Raw genomic sequence first — 22,724 nt, forward strand, 5'->3', positions numbered from 1 at the left:
ATCACTCGGGTTTTCTCTTCCCACCACAAGAACCGGGTTCATGTTCCACTTGCTCCAAAGCTGTGTGATAGCATCTACACACACTGACTAGAAGTGTCTATAAATCGAATTTAGCGTTGCCTTGTTTACATTGATTATATCAATTTTCGCTGGAATGTGATTTGAATCCACAATTTAAAGTGTCATAATCCAAAATACCGTGCCAATTTTTCGCTTGAAAAAGTTGCTGCTTTACTTGCTTGAAGGAATGAAAAGTAAATTGTGCCACACAGTATCGAGAGGCTTAAACGCCTGTGTGGTACCGCGCTGCTAATAGTAATCTTGCGAAAGAGCCAACGCAGGGAAAATTCATAGCCGGCCAGCTGGATAAAAATTTGCGGAAGCTCTTTTCTCCGCCGGCACAATATCTGAGGCGTTCGCTGGTTTTAGTCGGCCAGCTGCAAATGTGCAACTGTTAGAGCCAGGAGCTTTGGGCAGTTTCTTCCTGATGTAAACAGGCTGGTGCGTACTGAGTAAAACTTTCCGGCAAAACGGGCTGTTAAAAAGAAGAGACACGAGGAAACTTATGGTCGGCGCCGGAGAAGATACATGAAGGCAGCCTGTCAGGGTGCCGGGCCGAACAGGGAGCCGTTAGAGTCCCAGGGCCCTGACGACTCCTTCAACTTTGTCCGGTACCTCTCACGAACCTGCACGTGCTGATCTGCCGCGTGCGTCCGTGAGCACGCGCTGGGAAGCCAGGCACCCCCTTCTAGGGACAGGGAGACAATGGAGGTGGTCACGTGCCGCTAAGTTCCCGCCCGCCCCGCGCACCTGTATTCGCTGTCACTCCCAACTGAGGGCTCGTTGATATCCGCTCGCCCCGAGTCCAAGGAGGCCCGAATGGCCTCCTTTCCCATTAGCTATATCGTGACTCACACCATGCCTTGAGGACTGGTTAGTCAGTTGCCCTCCTGGATGAGGTGCCTTCCTGCTGAGCTTTTCCAGCAACTTGTATTTTTGCTCCTGATTTACAGCATCCGCAGTTCTTGTGGTTTTTCTCTCCAAACTATTCCTATTCAAGTGCCTGTCGAAATGTCTTTTAAATGTTGTAATTGTACCTGCATCCAGCATGTCCTCTGACATTCATTCCATACACACACTGCCTTCTGTGTGGGGGGGAAAGTTGCCCCTTTTAAATCTTTTCGGTCTCGTCTTAAACCTATGCCCTCTAGTTTTGCACTTGCCCCACCCTAGGTATTTATCTTATCTTTGTCCTTTATGATTTCATAAAGCTTTATGAAGTTACCCCTCAGCCCCTGATGCTCAAGAGATAAGGTCCCAGCCTATGCAGGCTCTCCTTTAACTCAAACCCTTCAGTCCTGGCAACATTCTTGTAAATCCTGGCCTATCCACTTTATTTTTGATAAGTATCCTAAATCATCTGTCTTAAATGTGTGACTCCTTATTCTGAGATTATGTCCTGTGGTCTGAGACGTTCCCACAAAGGGAAACATTTGCATCTACCATGTCAAGACCTCTTAAAAATCTTGCATGTTTCATTCATGTTGTCTCTTTTTTTTTAATTCAACAAGTACAGATCTAATCTATTCAATCGCTCCTTGTAAAGCAGTCCTCAGGGATAAAAGTTGTGTTTCTCCTGTTGTTCTGAATCTTCTTCTTAGGTTCAGGAGTCTGCATACCTAGGTATGGCTTTGTATGCAGTTTGAAACGTTCTGGCTTTGGTCCCTGAAGTTTGAGTATCCTCCAAAATGGTATGCTTTGGCTACTCAGCAATCACTACTTCATGTGTCCACTGGGCTGCAAAGATAATTAGAGTCAGATTCACTAAATGGTGGTGAGGTGAGATGAGGTTTTGAGAGACACTGATGCATTAGCTATTCTCTCACTACACCTGAATCTGTGGCCAAAAAGCCACCTCTCAACTTCCTACACTCCAGTGGAAAAAAAAGTCCCAGCCTCTCCTAATAACTCAGACCCTCCAGTCCAGGCAACATCCTTGTAAATCTCCTCTGAACCCTCTCCAATTTAATAATATCCTTCCAGTAGCAGAATGACAAGAACTGTACACATTACTCCAGAAGAAGTCTCACCAGTGTCCTGTACAACCTTAACATGAGATCCCAACTCCTTTACTCAAAGGGCCAAACATCTCCTTAACCACTCTGTGTACATATGACACAAATTTCAAAAAAATTTGTACCTGAACCCCTAGGTCTTCCTGGTCGGCGCTACCATTAATTGTATAAGTCCTGCCCTTGTTTTACCAAAATGCAATACCTTGCATTTATCCAAATTAAACGCCATTTTCCACTCTTCAACCCATTGCCTGAATAGCTCAAGATCTCTTTGTAATTTTAGATTACCTCCTTCACTGACCACTATACCATCAATTTTGGTGTCATCTGCAAGCTTACTAACCATATCTCCTAAATTCTCAGCCAAATCATTTATATAAATGACAAACAAAAGTAGACCCAGTACCAATTCCTGTGGAACACCACTGGCCACAGGCTTCCACTCCGAGAAACAACTCTACACCGTCACTTTGTCTCCTACTGGCCAGCCAATTTTGCATCCAGTTTGGCAAGCTCACCCTCAATCCCATGTGATATAACTTTACTCATTAGTCTACCATGCAGAACTTTGTTTACTTGGACTTTAGTAAGTATTTGACAATGTCTACTGCTCTGCCCGTATCCATCTTCTTGGTTACTTTCTCAAAAAAACTCAATCAGGTTTGTGAGAGACGATTTCCATCACACAAAACCATGCTGACTGTCCCTAATCATTCCTTGCCTCTCCAAATGCATATAAATTCTATATCTTTCAGAATCACTCACCCACTGCCAAAATCAGACTCTCAGGCCTGTATTCCCCAGGCTTATCCTTATGTAAATAATCTTATTTCTGTCAGCTCCTAGTATTAAAACTATATTCTAAACTTACTTCTTTCTTCTGTTTATGCTGCAATTCATCTGGCTTTCAAACTCACTTGTTTTAGTTTCTAGTCCCATCTCAGTGTCTCTCCCCTCTGAACTACTTGTCAGCATCCCATCCCCCTACCAATCCAATTTAAATCTGCCCCAAAAGCATTAACAGATCTCCCCTTGAGTATGTCTGCCCTGTTCCTGTTCTTCTTCTACTGCATTAGATTTTACCTTAAAAGCATGCAGATACCCAGGCCCAGATAGTTTCCACTTGAAGATATTACAAGCAATAGATGTAGAAGTTGTGCAAGCGTGGGTTATGATCATTCAAAACTCAATACTTGGGGATAGTACAAGAAGATTGGAAGTAGAAAATGTCTTAATGTTTTTCAAAAAACAAGGCAGGTTAAACCAACAAGCTATAGACCACTGAATTTAGCATCAGGGAAAAAAAATACAAATATTTGGAAAAAGTGTATGATTAGGAAGATTCAAATTGCTTTGTGAAATTTGTGAGTAGATTGTACCCAAATAGCCCAACAAAGAAAAAAATCACTAGCGATTTGGATTGGGAATGTGAGGTTGTGCTCAAGATTTTTAACTCTGCTTTAATTTTGTCATGCCCATTCTCTGATAGCAGTATTTGTTTTCCCAAAAAAATTGATATTAGTTTTTAAAACCTTTTTTGTTTCTTTTTATACAGAACATTTTCTCCTTTGACAATGTTTGCTGGTTATGAAGATAAAGAGGCCTATGAAGATGAACTCTATCGTGAGGAGTCATCCAGTGATACTGGAGTAGATAGTGATTTAGAGTTCCAGCTGTACAGCCAAGTGCACTATGCGAACAACCTCAATGGACAAATGATGGATAGAAAGATGGACTCAGCCCATCCAGACTCTGCTTCAGTTGAAGACAATGGAAAATTGACACAGGAAACAAAAAACGCACCTGTACCTTCTGGCAATGATGTCATAGTCATTTCAGATGATCCAGATATCATTATTCTGTCAGATACTGAAGATGACGATAGTGTATATGCCTGCAAAGGTGTTAAGCCCTCAAATTGTGAACTCCTTGGAAGAAAAGATCAATCCATAGAGAAGTCTGATCAAGTGTCAGCTGAATACCTGGAGCCAAGTGTGGGTTGGCTGACCGAACTGCAGAAATTGTCACAGAACACGGACAGTCTGAGCAGAAAGTTGCCACAGAACCCAGCAGTGATTAAAGGAGGTGAAAATTCAGAAACAGAGGATGATGAAAATGTAGAGAGTTGGATGATGCTGGGCCATGATCAGGAAGAAGAAGATGATGATGAGATCCAACTCAACGTTGTAGGTTGCGGAACACTGAGAAACGAAGAAGGTAGGAATTTTGATGGTGTATCAGAGCATTTACCATACTGTTATGGCAAGTATTTCTGTGTAGTAAGCTAAGGTAACATTTCTCTGCTTTGATAACAGTTTTGTTTCAGATAATAGGCTAGTTGTTGAATTCTTGCCATTTAAAAATGTTGAAATCAAGCAATTTCATAATGAAGCGTAGTACCTGCTCACTTGCCAGAAAAACATAATGTTTTGCATGCCATAACAATAAAGAAGTCACATTTTGAATCACAATTGTAAATTAAATGTAATAAAGTTGTTTTCAAATCTGGTATTTCAGACTATTTAAAGCTAAATTGCACAAAACACGTGAAATGTTACGTGTTAATAGTATTAAATGACCAAGAAAATTACTCAGCCAACTGCCAATGCATATATTTGGACCATTCCTTTAAAGACCCTATTTGTTTGGCTATTTGAAGTATTTAGCAGAGTATAGTCTGAAATGTTGATGTGTTGGAGGTTCAAGCATTCCACCAGCCTTACTGCAGACTTGAGATCTTACACTGAGGAGAGGCCATTCAGGTGCAATTACTGTGCTAAAAGGTTCCGCAGTTTATCCAAGCTAACTGTACACCAGTGAACTTGCATTTGGGAAAGAGCATTCACCTGCTCCATGTATGTGAAGAAATATGCTCAGTCGTTCAAAACCCATTTTACTGATTAGTTGAGACCAGAAAATACTTCAATCTATTACAATATTTGACAAAAATCAGTTAAAATATTTGATACAGGTAGAAGGTATTTCACAAATACCAAAGCTTTACTTCAATGGTTATTATTTTCATATGTGATTAGAAAGGTCAAACTCATTCCAGGACTTGAGTGTATAATATCATTTAGCATGTTAGTGCATTATTCAGGGATTGTTTGCATTGTTTGGCATATGTGTTGTGATTATCAATAGATTAGTAATTAGAGAACTAGACTATAATTCAGTTTAAGAATTTGATTTCAGCTTTTCTTTGTAAAGGGAATAAAAAGCTGAGAAGTTGGTGGATTTCTATAAAATTCAAACTGATTCCTTAATATTCCACAAGAAAGGGAACTTGCCATCCTTATTCAGTGCAGCCTGTTGCAGTTCCAGTCCTACGCTAGCATAGCTCTTAACTCCCCACTGAACTGGCCAATCAAGCTATTCAGTGTATCAACTATTACCAGTGGTTTAAGAAGGAGAACCTGTCCTGCCTTTTCAGGACAACTAACCCAAAAGTGAATTGTATGGTGCTCTCAACACAAGAATCAATTGGGGGTGGGGAGAAAGAACTTGCACCAGACATTAAATATTATCATATATCTAATATTGCAATTAAAACAGTTGCACTAAAACTTTATGGTCAGTATGAAATGATTTCATTTTGTACTGATTCTAGGAAATTGAAGTATTGCAGCTATATTTTCAACGAAAAGCTGCTTTGCTTCGGTGTCATGTTTCTGATGTAAATGGAACTTAAGTGTCATTAGAAATCAAAAATCGCATGTCTCTTTAGATAATAGAAGCTAAATTTTAACATGCAGTGTAGAAACGTAGCCCATCTGTCTAACTCTTAGTATTACCTGTATCATTTTGACATGATAGTTGTGTTTCAATTTTTAGGTCACAAACCGATTTATTTTCCTACCTCAATTTAAACATTCCACTTGTTTGATTCAGATTTAGTATGTTTATATGTATTAATTGTTGTAAAATCAAGGGGGGATTTCTCAAAATAAGATGAACCAAAAATTTATGTCTTGTTTTAGCATGCTATTTCATGATTTTGTTTTGATGGTGTTAATCTTCTTTTGGAAGCCTTAAAGTGAGGATTTTCAAAGGGAGTTATAACACCTGTTGTCTGATAAGAGATATTATGGTGTTACTGTGCAGAGTTTACTATTCGTTGGTTCACGTATAGTGCATTTTTCAGTTCAGGATATTTTGAACAGCTATGTTTATCCAAACAATCTAGAAGACAAATATTCAACTTTATTTAGGTGTAGCCATTAAATTACCGAACATTGAATTTTGCACAAAATTAGTTTACTTTATGATGACCAACAGGGATTCTTGATTATATTTGGAGCCAAATTAAAGTAATGTTGAATGTTTGTCATTCAAAATGGAAAACCATGACCTGAATGGAGGACATTCAGTTTTCTTGGGAAAATCAATTGCACTGTAACTTATTGTTTCAATTTGATTTTCCATCTGCTCTTAAACTGGAAAGTGAGTTTAAACTTTTGTGCCTTCAAGCTGTTGTCCATGTCGGTCATCATAACTTACTGGTTGTAATTTTCCCCAATTTAGTTAAGCATTTTTGTCATTACAGTCCAATGGATGCTGAAAAGTTAGAGCACTTGATATTTTTAAACCTTGTCCTCTTACAGTAGAATGAAATGTCTGAAACTGTGTGAAGAAACTAATTTTTTTTATTTGAATGAAAACCTAAGAAAACATTATGAACCATGGAATTTAGAAAAAAAATTGCTCACATCAGTACTGACCATTCATAGGATTTCCAGTTTATAAGTCTGCCCCAACTGTTTTCAAAGTGGTAAAGCAATTGATGGCAGCCCATGAATTTTTGTATGTATTTATGTATTGTGATCATTGGTGAACTGATGAAGATAAAAACAAGAAGGAAAAGGCATCAGCTGTGGAAACACCTCAGTAAGAAGTTGCTAACAAAATAATTTGTGCTAAGTACCAAACAGAACTATTCAAAGTGGGAGTAATGCTTGACTAAGCTCTTAAGCCTTATCTAATGTGGGTAAAATATAAGATGACAACATAGGAAGAAGTGAAACGCCTAATCGGGAATAACATGTTAGTATTGTCTTATGAAAAACAGTTTTATGTAATATATTTATTGGAAGATTTTAAATGAAATGATATCTCTTGTAGTTCGAAATTTATAGATTTAAGCAAGACTTTCAGATTGGCCCTCATAGTAGAGTGATAGCCTCTATGACAGAAGGTGATGGTGTGTGGTAACATCACTGGACTAGCAATCAAGTATCACAGGCCAATGTTCAAGGGATGTGAGTTTGAATCCTGCCAAGGCAGATGGTGAAATTTAAATTGAGTAAAACATGGAATAAAGAACTGACCTAAAGTTGACTGTGTAACCACTGTCAATTGTTGTTAAAAACCATCCAGTTCACTAAAATATCCCTTTTAGGAAGGAAATCTGACCTTATCCAGTCTGGCCTACATGTGACTCCAGATCCATAGCAATGTGGTTGAAGCTTAACTGTCCCCTGGGCAATTGGAGATGGGCAATAAATACTGATCTAGGTAGTGACATCCATATCCCATGAACAAATTAAGAAAAAGATGGATTGAATGTTTGCTTGAACGACGGAATGTAGGTACTACTCGTGATTGACACTAATACAAGGTGTCACTTGTGGAATCTGCAAGGATCAATGGTAGGACTGTTACAAATTATGACTTGGAGCTTTGATTTCGTGCATTCACTCAAATATCTTGACTGCACTTGTGCAGAAGACTGGGAACTTGCATTGCTTGAGCTCATCGTCAGATGAAGTATTAGACAGAGGCCCCTTCTGCATAGAATCATAGAGCTGTACAGTCTGGAAACAGATCCTTCCGTCCAACTCATCCATGCCAACCAGCTATCTTAAATCAATCCAGTCTTATTTGTCAGCACTTTTCCCATATCTTTCTGATCCCTTCCTATTCACGTACCCATTCAGATGACTTTTAAATGTAACTGTACCAGCCTCCACCACTTCATCTGGCACCTCACTCCATACAGGCAAAACCCTCTGCGTGAAAAAGTTGCACCTTAGGTCCCTACTTGTTCTGGCTATTCAGACCAACAGTGGAGATTCAATACCAGCAATGGAAGAAGTTTAGGGAGCCTTCCTGCTTTCCTCACCAACATTTCTACTACTTCCAATAAGACTTGAAATAAATTGGTTATTTTCATCATTTGTTTGATGTTTCTGGGTCAGAGGAGTTGCCTGATTTCTCAAGGCAATTATAACAACCATGGAGGTTCAAAAAATAATTCATTGAGTTTGACCAAATTGTCAAGGACTGATATCAATGTTGAAGGTGTCAAAAACACTAAGTGCTCATAAACAGATGTTCTATACTCCAGATGCTATGTTTGATTAAGATTGAAATATAAAGTAATCATTTGTTACATGGCATGTAAGGCAAATAGTGGGCTACCAGTTGAGAGATGAGAAATACTCCTCTAGAAACCCAATACAGTGTACACTGGTATTCTTTCAACAATTCTTGAACTAAATGTCAAAAGGGCAGTGCAGTTTACATGCTGCGTTCTGGAAACTCTGACAGTATTTCACCAGGGCCATCAACAGCAGTAGCAATCATAGCATATTGTAGCTACTGGTGATGAGGGCTGAGGAAATGGGGGTTTAGGCCTCTTGAATAGTTTTTTTATATCTGCCTTATTGGCATGCTTTCCTTTCCTCAAGCAAAAATTAGGAATGCAGGAGGTGAAGCTGCATGACAGTTTGTTCAACAAAGCAGTTTCCCTGCTCAACACGTTTTTGAACATTTTTCAAATCCTTCGGTAGCAGTCTGCCATGAAACTCTTTCAACCCGCTCCCCCTTGTTATCACTTTCCTCGTCTGAATTTTTAGTTTGTCATGATTCAAAAACACTATCTATACTTGCTTCGGTATTTAATGTCATTATAACAGGAGGATTCTTGTCAACATTCATCAAGTTCATTTTTGGAAATGTTTTTCACTGGATTTGCTGCACCAGCACGGTCAACCAGTTCCATTATTTCTTCACAGTTTTGATTTGCATGCTTTTTTAAATATTAAATCCCCTTCAAAACTTTCTTCCTCGATTCTTCCTCAAACGTGAGAAACAGCAATTGATTTCACCAGTGTCTTTGCAGAGTTTCACTTTTCACCTGGTTCTGTACAAATTACATGTTTAAAAGTGACATCTTTGATAGAGTACTTCAATTAAAATTGGTAAGTTTTTTTCATGAAATCACACAGTAAAATATTTTCCAGTTTTGGATTGCAGCCTGATCTATTTGCTGAACCAAGTTTGTCACACTAGTAGGCACTAAACAAACAAAGCTATTGCCATTAACATGTTCTTCTGCAGGGAGATGAGTGTGACAATTATCCAATGAATGCACAACTGTGCTATCTTTAGGCATTCCTTTCTTTTGTAATTGTTCATTCACACCAAGCATAAAAACAAGAAGAAATCACCAAGTAAAAATGTCTTCATTTATCCAAGTGTAACTATGAGCTTTGTAGTCAACAGGAAGATGAATTAGGCCTTTGCGACATCTTTGTTTTGTAAATTTTCCAAAAAGTCAATTTCACTTTATGCATTCTCTCTCATGCACACAAGTACGCATGCACACACACACGCGCGCACACAAGCAAAAGTGTGCACAAACACACATGTAAATACTCAAAAACGCGCGCACACACCCACGTGCACAAAAGCACACAGACATGCACACATAAAAGAACACGCACACAAAAGCTCATGCGCGCATGCACACAAACACACACAGACACGTGTGCAAGCAAACACAAACATGCGCACACACACAAACACGCATGCACCCACACAGGCACGCATGCACAAACACGCGCATGCATGCAGACGCACATGTGCGCACAAAATTGCACGCACACACACAAAAACATGCACACACATTCACGCACAACTTGGAAGGCATCACCGCAAAAATGCTCTCTTGTCAGCATTATAGATCTGCTTGACAGCCATGTCATGTCCAATCACAAGTTTAAAATTTCTCAAAGTATTCAGCTGATTTCTTTTCCACAGATTTCAGGTTCCCCTCATATGGCATGGGACATATCTTAAAGTCCATGAGCCATCCTTGAGAAAAGGCACGCAACTCCATTATTTTCATCGGCTTATAAAATTCTTTAGCCTTTTCCAGTAGCTTTGTTGAGAGATACGTGCACCTCCCATCTTCTTTAGTGAAAACTATTCATACAATGTTCGATCCAAGTCTGCAAGCTTAGGAATATAAAGTGAATTACAGCTTTCAATGCTTTTATCATTTTCAAATTTCCACTTTGATAATTAGCCTTTCCACTTTGCTCTTTAATATCAAAGGTTGTTACAGTACCATCGTAGAATCCCTGCAATGTGGAAGCAGGCCCTACAGCCCATTTGTCCACACTGACCCTCTAAAGAACATCCCACCTAGGTGGAAATAGAGCCCAAAGAGAGAAGAACAGTTGGACAGACAAGGGAGTGGATGACAGTCAACATAGGAGAATGAATGGCTGCTGATGGGGACTGCAGATGGATAGTGTACAAAAGCAGACCATGTGATAACAAGGCCTGGTGGTTGGGGTAAGGACACAAGAAAAGTTGTCTCAAGCCCTAAAGTTGTTGAACTCTGCAGCTTTCTAGATTCAATATAGAGTTCCCAAGCAGAAATGCGAAGGTGTTCTTTCAGCTTCTGCTGAGCTTCAGTGGAGCACTGCAGCAAGCCTGAGACCAAGATGTTGACTAGGGAACAAGGTGGTGTGTTGAAGTAGCAGGCAACCGAAAGCTCAGGGTCTTTTTTTGTGGACAGAACGTAGGTGTTCAGTGACGCCGTCACCCAATCTATGCTTCATTTGCCCAATGTAGAGAAGACCACATTATGAGCAGTGAATGCCGTAGACTAGAGTACTTCTGGAGTACTGTATCAAGTTCTGGTCACTCCGTTATAGGAAGGATATTGTTAAGCTGGTGAGGGTTCAGGAAAGATTTACCAGGATGTTGCCGGAAATGGAGAATTTGAGATATAAAAATGGACTGGAAGGACTGGGACTTCCTTCACTGAAGCATGGGAGGTTGAGGGCTGAACTTATAAAGGTTTATAAAATCATGAGGGGTATAGATAAGGGCAATGGCAGGTAAACTTTCCCTTGGGTGGGGGATTTCAAGACTAGTGGGTGTATTTTTCATGCAAGAGGAAGATTTTAAAGGCATGGGGGCAACTTTTCTTTTACACTTTGTGGTTTGTATGTGGAATGAACTTCCAGAGGAAAAGGTGGATCCGGATACAGTTACAACATTTAAAAGATATTTGGACAGGTACACGAATAAAAGTATTTGGAGGGATATGGGCCAAACGCAGGCAGGTTCGGCTAGTTTAGTATGAGATTATGGTTAGCATGGATTGGTTGGAGTGAAGGGTCTGTTTCTGTGTTGTATGACTTTGGCTGTAGATTTGGTGATGTGCAGCTCAAGCACCACTTCACCTGGAAGATGTGTTTATGCCCTTGGATACTGAGGAAGACAGAAATAAACAGTCAGGTTGTCCATCTTCTGCTGTTGCAGGGGAAGGTGCTGTGGGGAGTGTTGGGAGTGAAGGAGAAGTGAACCTATGTGTCCCAGAGGGAAAGGCCCTTGCGGAAAGTTGTCAAAGGAGGGAAGAGGAATATGTGTCTGGTGCTCGCATCCTGCTAGAGGTGCAGAAATGGTGGCTGATGACCCTCTGGATGTGAATTTTGGTGGGATGTCAGGTGAGGACAAGTGGAACCCAATTACAGTTGTGGAAGGGAAGAGATGGCTTGAGGGCTGAAGTATGGGAGATGGGTCAGGCCTGGATGAGGGCCTTGTCAACTGTGGTGCTGGGGAATCACTGATAACTGAACCAGCTGCTTTTCATTAGAGACCAGAACTGAAGATGTACCCTTAATCTGTAAAACTTCCCTACTATGGGTTCTTAGTCTTAGTTCTTAGTCTATGCGTTCAAGCGGTGTTCCCCAACTCAGTTGGACTGGCAAGGTTGTCCACTTCAATCGCAATATCCTGCAATCATTTGCTCCACTTGCTGCATTTTCCAATGATAAAGCCTGTAGTAGTGTAGTGTTTATCGGAAGTCTCGATGGGCTTTAGCTGATAGGCACTTTTCCACGGTTACATCATTAATCTGACATACCAACTGGCCTTTAAGCATCTCACTAACGAATAAAATAAAGTTACATGCCTCTGCCAGCTGTCTTAATGTAGTCAAAACTACCAGCATGGCTTCCCCATTTCTCAAGTTGCCAAGTAAAATCGATAGCATCTCAGAATTAAAGGAGGCTTGGGAGTCATAATATTCCTTAACTAAATCTGTCAACTCTTGAAAGGCTTTTGTATCTGGTGCCTCAAGGAAAGTTAAGCTCCTAATAACAGAAAAAGCTGCAGTACCATAAGCTGTCAGGGAAATTACTCTTGAGTCAGAGTAGTGTACTAGTCTACTAGTAGTAGAAACAGACCCTTCAGTCCATGCTGACCATGTTCCCAAACTAAACTAGTTTCACTTGCCTGCATTTAGCCTATATCCCTCCAAACATTTCCTATTTATGAATTTGCCTAAATGTCTTTTAAAAGTTGTAACTGTTCCTGCATCTATCACTTCCTCTGGTCATTCATTGCATATACTAACCACTGTCTGTGTAAAATAGAGTTTCCCCTCATGTTCTTTTTAAATCTTTCTCCTCTCAGCTTAAAAATATGCCCTTTAGTTTTGACCTCCCCTACCTTAGGGAAAAGACCTTTCCTATTCCCCTTATCTGTGCCTCTCATGATTGTATAAACCTCCGTAAAGAATTATGTACCTGAATAGGCCTCTCTGTTCTGCAACACTATGCGGGGCCCTCCCATTAATTGTATAAGCCCTGTCTTTGTTTTACCAAACTGCAATACCTTGTGTTTATCCAGATTAATCTCCATCTGCCACTCCTCAGCCCATTGCTTTTCATCGGTCCCAGTGTCATATGCCTGGAAAAAACTAATACATTCTTTCCATGTTCTAGACCCAGTTTTCAACAGCAAGGTCAAAATGAGTCAAGTTTCCCAAGTAATAGCATGGTGAAAGCAATGCTTAGCCCAACTGAAAGGCAGTTGTTACAAGTAACTTTCTTCAGGAATGCATTTTACTCTCATCTCCACTAAAATAATTCCACAGAGGCTGGTATCCCGTCACCAAGTTGCCCTTTGTTTACATGTGGAAAGTCCTTAACTGTGGCAACAAATGTCTGTTCGGTCAGTGATGCCCACATCCCATGTGTGAATTTAAAAAATATTAAATGAAAGGGAACAAGCATTAAATACTGGAACTGCCACTAGAGGAAAAACTGCTTGGGAAAGTAATAGTGCTAAAGATAAATCTGATGTCCTGATGGATTGCATTCCGAGATGTTAAGGAAATGATAAGGATACACTAGAATCCATAGATTCTGGAAAAGTTTCAGATTATTGGAAAGTACCTTTTATTTGAAAAAGGAAGGAGACAAGAAAACAAGTAACAAGGCCAGTTAACAGAACATCTGTTGTTCAGGAAAACTGTTAGTGTTGATTATAAAGCATGCAATGACAGAGCATTTAGAAATGCATAATATGGTCAAACGTAGTTTACCAGAATTCTATTAGGAGGTAACAAATATATAAAAAGGTGATACAATTAATATATTATTTTGATTTTTAGAAGGTTATTTGATAAAGTACTATACATTAGGCTACTGATTGAGAGCTGAAGATGTTGGAGGTAGTGTGTTTGCATGGCTAGAGGGTTGGCTAGCCAATGTAGAGTTGCATTTTCAGGATGGCAGCCTATAACTAATAGAGTGCTCAAGGGGTCACTATATTTACAATCTATGTTAATGACTTGGATGAGGGAAGCAAATGTATAATAGCTAAGTTTGCACATAGATGGTGAGGATAACTCAAAAAATCTGCAGAAGGATATAAACAGGCAAAAACTTGGCAGATAGAATATACAGTGGGCAAATATGAAGTTATACACTTTGTCAGAGAGAATGGAGGAGCTGAATATTATTTATATGGAAAAGGACTACAGAAAGCTACTGGACAGAAGGATTTGAAGCCCTTGTGCAGAAATCATAGGAAGCTGGCATCTAATTTCATGTAATAGGGAAGACAAATGGAAATTTTGGCTTTTAATTCAAAGGGAATACCATATAAAAATAGGGAATTCCCTCTAGAATGATATAGAGCTGAAATACCGTGAACAATTATAGGCTGCTTATCTAAGTTATATATACTGACATTGGAAGTCATCAAAGAAAGGTTTACTAGGTCAACCTCAAGTCTCGAGGAACTGTGATAATGGGAACTGCAGATGCTGGAGAATCCAAGATAATAAAGTGTGAAGCTGGATGAACACAGTAGGCCAAGCAGCATCTCAGGAGCACAAAAGCTGACATTTCGGGCCTAGAGAGCTTTCTGATGAAGGGTCTAGGCCCGAAACGTCAGCTTTTGTGCTCCTGAGATGCTGCTTGGCCTGCTGTGTTCATCCAGTTTTACACTTTGTTATCTAGAGGAACTGTCCTGTGAGGTTGAGTAGTTGACCTGGCAAGTTTGGAAGGATGAGAGGTTATCTTATTGAAACATACAAAATTTTAAAGGCAGTTGACAAAGTAGGTGCAGAAAGATTTTCTTCTTGGGGGAGACCTTGGGGGGGTACAGATGGAATAACCTGAGAATGAGGAATTGGTCAGTTAAGACAGATGAGAAATTTTTTTCTGAGGGTAGTGAATTTGTGCAGTGGTTTACCATAAGAGAACTGTCAGGGCTAGGTTGTTAAGTATATTTCTGAATGAGGTAGACATATTTTTAATCAGTGATAATGGGAACTGCAGATGCTGGAGAATCCAAGATAACAAAGTGTTCTTTGATGAAGGGTCTAGGTTGTACCCCAGGAAAGTTGTATGAAAGAACGTTTTGTGTGCTTGACTAGATGTACAAAGACACAATACTACAGGACAAAAGAAAATAATATTTTCAAGATTTTAAATGATTTTTAAATTTGATTTAAAAAAATTATGTTGGAGGCCTTATCAGCACAGTCGTCATAAGCTGATGTAATTGAAAGGTTTTTTTGAATTAGAGCTTGAGGCAATTGGCAGTAACTGCTAAAATAATTTAGTTCCTCAGCAAAAAAAGTGGATAATGTGTTTTTCAAAGGCAGTTGTCAGAATATGTCAAACTAATTGAAATATGTACTTGTATGCAAGACAATATCAGTAATTTTGTGTTTAAAAACAATTATATATCGTAAATTCAATTAACATAGTTCTCAGAGTATACAGTCCAGTCATGTGAATTCAAAAACATTGCCAGATTATGCCTATATGAAGGCATACATTCAAAGTTTAAAACACAAATTATTCTACTCCATCTTACTGTGACTTGTTTGCAATAACAGACATTTTCATGCTAATTTTCAAAATCCAGGAGTCATTACTACTTATTAACATTTCATACTATATAGCAGTGCTGTTTAATGTATGAATATTTCTGTGACTACTGTGAAGCAAATGAATAATTGCCTTAATGTTCACATTCACTTTGCAAACAATAACTTAGCAATCCTAACACTGTTATTGCTTCATGTTAACACAACTCTGCATTTTGAAATAATTGGCATAGTCTTAGTTGTGATACAAATCAGCTAAAGGCAATGATTCATTGTTAAATTAAATAGCTTTTGAAGCAGTTACTTGCACATTCTGATCAGTGTTTGCTCAGCACAGTGTTAAGCTGTAGATGTGCAAGACCATGAACATCGAGAATGGCATTCCTGGCTCATTCAGGTGCACCTTGCTGCAAGCATATACATAAGACCATAAGACATAGGAGTGGAAGTAAGGCCATTCGGCCCATCAAGTCCACTCCGCCATTTAAATCATGGCTGATGGGTATTTCAACTCCACTTCCCTGCACTCTCCCCGTAGCCCTTGATTCCTTCTGAGATCAAGAATTTGTCGATCTCTGCCTTGAAGGCATCCAACGTCCCAGCCTCCACTGCACTCCGTGGCCATGAAATCCACAAGCCCACCACTCTCTGGCTGAAGAAATGTCGTCTCATTTCAGTTTTAAATTTACCCCCTCTAATTTTAAGGCTGTGCCCACGGGTTCTAGTCTCCCCGCCTAACGGAAACAACTTCCTAGCGTCCACCCCTTCTAAACCATACATTATCTTGTAAGTTTCTATTAGATCTCCCCTAAACCTTTTAAACTCTAATGAGTGCAATCCCAGAATCCTTAGCCATTCATCATACGTTAAACCTACCATTCCAGGGATCATCCGTGTGAATCTCCGCTGGACACGCTCCAGGGCTAGTATGTCCTTCCTGCTCTGTGGGGCCCAAAATTGGACACAGTATTCTACATGGGGCCTAACTAGAGCTTTATAAAGCCTCAGAAGCACATCGCTGCTTTTATATTCCAACCCTCTTGAGATAAATGACAACATTACATTCGCTTTCTTAATTACCGACTCTACCTGCAAGTTAACCTTTAGACAATCCTGGACCAACACTTCCAGATCCCTTTGTACTTCTGCTTTGTGAATTTTCTCAGTCTTTAGAAAATAGTCCATGCCTGTATTCTTTTTTCCAAAGTGCAAAACCTCACATTTACTCACATTGAATTTCATCAGCCATTTCCTGGACCACTCTCCTAAACTGTCTAAATCTTTCTGCAGCTTCCCCACCTCCTCAGTACTACCTGCCTGTCCACCTATCTTTGTATCATCGGCAAACTTCGCCAGAATGCCCCCAGTCCCTTCATCCAAGTCATTAATGTATAAGGTGAACAGCTGCGGCTCCATACTCAACTGAGCCCCCGGCTCTCCCTAATTGTTGGCATACTACTCATGTCTTCCACTGTGAAAACTGACGCAAAGTACTTATTAAGTTCTTCAGCTATTTCCTTATCTCCCGTCACTAGCCTTCCAGCATCAATTTGGAGTGGCCCAACATCTACTTTTGTCTCTCGTTTGTTTCTTATGTATTGAAAGAAGCTTTTACTATCATTTCTAATATTACTAGCAAGCCTACCTTTATATTTGATCCTCTCCTTCCTTATTGCTCTCTTTGTTATCCTCTGTTTGTTTTTGTAGCCTTCCCAATCTTCTGATTTTCCAGTGCTCTTGGCCACTTCATAGGCTCTCTCTTTCTCTTTGATATATTTCCTGACTTCCTTTGTCAGCCATGGCTGTCTAATCCCACCCCAGATAATCTTTCTTTTCTTTGGGATGAAGCTCTGTACTGTGTTGTCAATTACACCCAGAAACTCCTGCCATTGTTGCTCTACTGTCTTCCCCGCTAGGCTGTGCTTCCAGTCGATTTTCGTCCATTCTTCTCTCATGCCCCTGTAATTACCTTTATTTAACTGTACATCCGATTTTGCCTTCTCTCTTTCAAACTGCAGACTGAACTCTACCATATTATGATCGCTGCTTCCGAAGTGTTCCCTTACTTTAAAGTCTTTTATAAAGTCAGGCTCATTACATAGCACTAAATCCAGAATAGCCTGCTGCCTTGTGGGCTCCATCACAAGCTGTTCCAAAAAGCCATCCTGCAAACATTCCATGAATCCCTTTTGTTTGGATCCACCGGCAACATTATTCACCCAATCCACCTGCATATTGAAGTCCCCCATGATCACCGTGACCTTGCCTTTCTGACATGCCCTATCTATTTCTCGGTGCATCTTGTGCCCCTGGTCCTGATCACTGTTAGGAGGTTTGTACATAACTCCCATTATAGTTTTTTTGCCTTTGTGGTTCCTCAACTCCACCCACACAGACTTCTGACCCTATGTCATTCAGTGGCGTAGATTTAATTTCATTCTTAACTCCAACGCAACCCCACCCCCTCTGCCCACCTCCCTGTCTTTTTGATATGTTGTGAATCCTTATCCCAACTGCACAGTTTTTAAGAAAAAGCCAAATATTTCATTTGTTCTTTACACTATTCTTTTACAATTATTTTCTTTTCTGTTTTAATTGAACAGTATTGAATAAATGAAAATGCAAATACTGTATGTTGTAACACTACCAGGCATTCCATTCTCAAATACCATTGGGAGAGTGCTAAAAGTGACTATTACGCACTGACTTTACTTAATTCATGTTTCCTGCTGTCTGATTGTTACTGGGGCATGGAGAATTTGGCAGTTCAGACTGATCCCACCTACTCTTTGAAAGAAGATACATGCCAACAAGTGGTGCAGTGAAGGTTAACAGGAAAGAAAGGATAATCAATGCTAAATGTACTCAAATGCACAGTGAACTTCGAAGTGAGAATTTTGCTGTGATATTGGTTGGTTGAAAAAATCATTCAGTCCCTGGCAATAGTAATAAATGTATTTCTTTTCAGTGTATTTATACACATGTTGATCTTCGTAAAATAACACCAAAAGGCTGTTTCTCCTAAAGGAATTAGTGGACCTTCTAATGCAATGACTCACTAAACTTCATTGATTGCATCGCAGCAGCTAACTTTCCACACATCAATCACCCAGAGTATTTTGGCTATTGACATCAACATGACTGCTGCAACAGTCAGTAAACCAGTAAATAAAATCCAACATCCTTGCTTGCTTTTAAATATGTACGCTTTTAAATTAAAAAAGCAAGATACCTGGGAAGGTCTTCAAGGTCTTTCATTGAGGCTTCTGAATGTTTTCTGTGCCATTTGATAAGATTGCTCTTCTGTAATTGCGTTAAGATATTTATTTGATATTTGGCTGCTTGCAAACCATAATTGCAAAAACATTGAGTTGAAAACCTGACGTGCAGCCAAGAATTTCACTCTTCATTTTGATGCAATTGTAAAAGATTTGTTATTTAGTAAATATGACTTGTATTAAAGGTGCAAGCTTGTAAACTGAACTTTGTGCCTATTGTTTTCTTAAATTGTTGACTAGCCCTTTAGTAATTGTGGAGAAAATGCCCAAGCTTTGGCTAAAAATTGGAACTTCAGCAGACTATTTCGTTCTTTTAAGATTATTCAGCCCTTTGTGAAGTAGGGTTGTAGTAATTTAAATTCCCAATAGCTTTAATTTGCGGACTAGTTTTCTGCAAGATTGCCCATGCTTAGAGATTGTATGCTGTTTAGCTATTGCCATTCTTTTACCCCTTTCTAGCATTATCATCAGTGAGGGACAACAACATTTTTACTTTGTGCTGTGCATTTGTCGATGAAGTTTATTTAACCAGAAATACTTTTCCGCATATATTGTTCATTTTACTTTTGGTAAAATAATGATTTCTTGTTTTAATGTTATAACAAGCAGTTACTTCTCCATCTCTCATTCTAAAATTGAAGATGTCACTCCATTTTCCTAATTGCCAAAAACCTAGTGATAAACTGGGTTGAGAGGAAGATGGTCATTTGGTGAGCGTAAAATGATTATTCCTTTGATTACCCTTCTGATGTGTAGGGTGGTTAACTCATGGTCATTATATTGATGCATTGAAACAGGCGCCTTTTATATCTGAATGTAATACTAACAATAACATCTGTGAAAAGTACAAAATTCATTGCAACTGTTTGAAACTATTCTTCAAAGGGTTGATTTGTTTATTAAGCCTATACTCAATGATATATTGTTCACAAAGTGTTCCAAAAACTTGAACGACTCAGAAAATTAATACAAATAAAACTGATAATTAGGAACAAAATGGCGTACTTCCTGAGTTGATTCATGTGCACTATTATTTTACTGTGGTATGTGTTTGAACATTGTTTTAAAAGCTGCAAATATACTTGTGCACTTTTCTAAGAATTCCACTTAAATAATGTCAATTTAGTTTTAAAGCTAATTATCAACAGCTTAATATATGCTTATTGATTAGATTTTACTTTTGGAAGACAAATACTTTATGCTGATGTAATCCTTGCTGTTACTCCCCCACCTCAAAGTTTCTTTCAAGTTTAGCTCATTGATGTGAGCAGTGCTTATGGATGAGTGTTCTCACTCTTTGCAGGGCGTTCTCAGCCAACTATAAAATGCAAGTCATTACAACCACATTTTTGGCTCTGTCTTGAAAAACCTGATACTTTACCCAGTTGTTAATTAAGCAAGTGAACCTTAAACCTCTTAGTTTCTTGACTCTTAATTGTAGTTATTTCAGTCATCGAGGACTGTTGCAAAGGTAAGGCATAAAAGTTTGCACAGAATTCTTCTACTGATTCAAGATAGTTTTCCTTAGTTTTATTAGTTATCTTTTATGTATTAAAACTGGACCAGTGCAAATTTCTTGAAATGGAACCATATACCAGATTTCATGCAACTTGAGGCTCATCTTAGCTAATGTCTGTAGTTGAATGTTATAGTAAAGAATAATGTGATCTCAATGACTGTGTATCAAAAACATAGCATCACATATAACAGTTTGACACATTGAATCGAATTACCATAAATGCTTTATTTGACTCTTTTCTTCCTCTATACTCTAACCCATGCTGGACTTTGTTGAATTCAGTAACATGTGGGCTTATCTTAATGAGATCAATTTTTTGTTGCATTTTGTTTGTTGGGATTTCATTATTATATTACCTGTTTCCTTAAATTGCAGTCCACAGAACAATATAACTTATTTATTTAGTTCGTTGACTTTGGGTACTTATTATTGTCAAATACCAGCAACTTGTGAGATGGTAGCTTGTTATTACCTACAAAATCATATAAAATAAAAATGTGCATGCAGCAAAAATATGGGACATATCTAATTTCCAAACTGTTTGTGTGAAAGAAACTCTGGAAGATTCAATGCATATAGATTGATGGGTTAAATATGTAAGACCGTAACTTGGTTTTCTGAATGTTGTTGCAGGTATTGAGGCAAAATGTGGAAAAATTATTTCTAGTTAGCTGTTCATCTGTTGACCTCAGAGATATCTGTCATAATTTTTGATACGGTAAAGTGTAGTTAATAAATTGCTTTCAAATTGAAATGTTGAAATTACTACATTTTGGCATATAGTAGCAACTATTCTGTGATAAGCCGCAAAGTTAAATGTCAATTTTGTTGAAACTTGATTTTGTTAAATTAAAAGTTGGGGCAGAGTAGTGGGTACGAAATTCCATTTCTGTTACTGTCACAGATTGTTGGAACATTATTTTAGTGACTGAACTCTCAATATGTATCCCATAGATGCTCTTTTGCTATTTTCTATATTTTAGACAGTTATTTGATTGACGGCCAAATGAAAATAAGTATCTGGATGGATAACTAAAACTTGAACATATGGGTAAAATAATCTTACAGAAACTGTGAGCATATCTGATTTTGAGTGAAAGATTCCATATTCCATCGGCTAATAAAGCCTTTTTAATCTTAAAAGACTGGCCCTAAAGTGTAGAGTTGCAGAGAGCTAATTAAATGCTGGAATCTTAATCTTTCTTGCATAAATTATGAAATTGTGAAGATTTTTGTATCATATACAATAAAATATTTCTTTATGCTGTGTTTTGACATTTGAAATTAATGTTTGCATCTTTAATTAGCATTGACTATTAATAGATTCCTTTATTTGAAAATTGCTTTATTGTTGACATACTTTTAGAAATGGCTTTGAAACTTACTTCCTTAAAAGTAAGCCTTCCTTAACTTTTCTGTTATAACCTGACTGAGCTGATAAAAATGCTTAATTGGTAGTAAATGAGTGTTAGTTCTTATCAATATTAGTGATTAAGGTCTTAATAAATTGGACAGGTATGCTGTCCACAGTGCCACTTTTCTATGTGGAATGTACTTTCAGACTTAGTTTTGGATGCAGTTCCATTTTGAGAATATTTTTCAGGCGAGCTGTATCGTGTGTTACTAGGAGGAGAAAAGGTAAATTTGCAATTTCTAAATAAAACAAAGGGTTTGATCTGTATCTGATGCTATCAATTGTAAATATTTTTCATAATTCCGGAAACATTTTTTTGTATTCCCCAAATTATAGGCAAGAAACCGTAACTGTTAGTGGCGCTCGCTATAGAGAAAGTATAACCAAATTTCTGCTTTGGCCTTCCATCTTGACACCTCGATGGTCCAGTTGAGATCAGCTTTCCATCTACTAGAATTTGTGGAAATTATTTTAGCCCATGCTTTGGATTTATTATGTTCTTAATTTTATTAGGGTTTTATTATCTTTCAATCCAATGACAGTAGAGTAAGAACATTTGAACAGTTTAAGAAAATTCAGACAAAAATGCCATTTTTAAAATGTGAATGTTTTATGAAATTATGAAATGCGATTGCATTGTGACTTATTATTCACCTTGCCTAATAAAGGCAAAATGGGGCATTCTGCATTGTAGTAGCAAATAAGTGTTTTTAATCCGATAAGTGTTTAATGAAGTCTGAATTAAAATGGAGGGTGCAAAGGTACTGATAAGATTTATAATTATTGAACCTGTGTTTGTAGAATTAATACCATAGGATTTTTATTACACCTTTACTAACCATAACCTATAAAGCACATTTTAAGAAAATCTATAGGATGCCATAATTTTATTGATAAAAGGCTACACATATTAATTCCCTCTTCTTATATTTGTCAATAATGTTTTGACTTACGTCAGACTCTTATAAAGGAAACTTTACTGTTCAAATTTATGCAGGCAGGAGGATTG

At 38.4% G+C, this 22,724-nt stretch overlaps 1 protein-coding gene across 2 annotated transcripts in view; it reads left to right on the forward strand.

Annotated features, from left to right (window-relative positions):
- Window positions 1-389: 389 nt before the first annotated feature.
- Window positions 390-22,724, forward strand: part of zcchc7 (zinc finger, CCHC domain containing 7) — a 229,439-nt gene continuing 207,104 nt past the window's right edge. Inside the window, exons 1-2 of one of the 2 annotated variants that reach the window (XM_048527947.1) lie at window positions 390-501; window positions 3,631-4,292. In XM_048527947.1, coding sequence (XP_048383904.1) covers window positions 3,650-4,292 — 643 coding nt within the window. In that variant the 5' untranslated portion in view covers window positions 390-501; window positions 3,631-3,649. Of the gene's footprint in view, window positions 502-573; window positions 672-3,630; window positions 4,293-22,724 lie in introns of those variants that run through there. The other variant, XM_048527946.2, reaches the window with a different exon arrangement.

This window comes from Stegostoma tigrinum, chromosome 3 (assembly GCF_030684315.1).
Source record: "Stegostoma tigrinum isolate sSteTig4 chromosome 3, sSteTig4.hap1, whole genome shotgun sequence".
Taxonomy (NCBI): domain Eukaryota; kingdom Metazoa; phylum Chordata; class Chondrichthyes; order Orectolobiformes; family Stegostomatidae; genus Stegostoma; species Stegostoma tigrinum.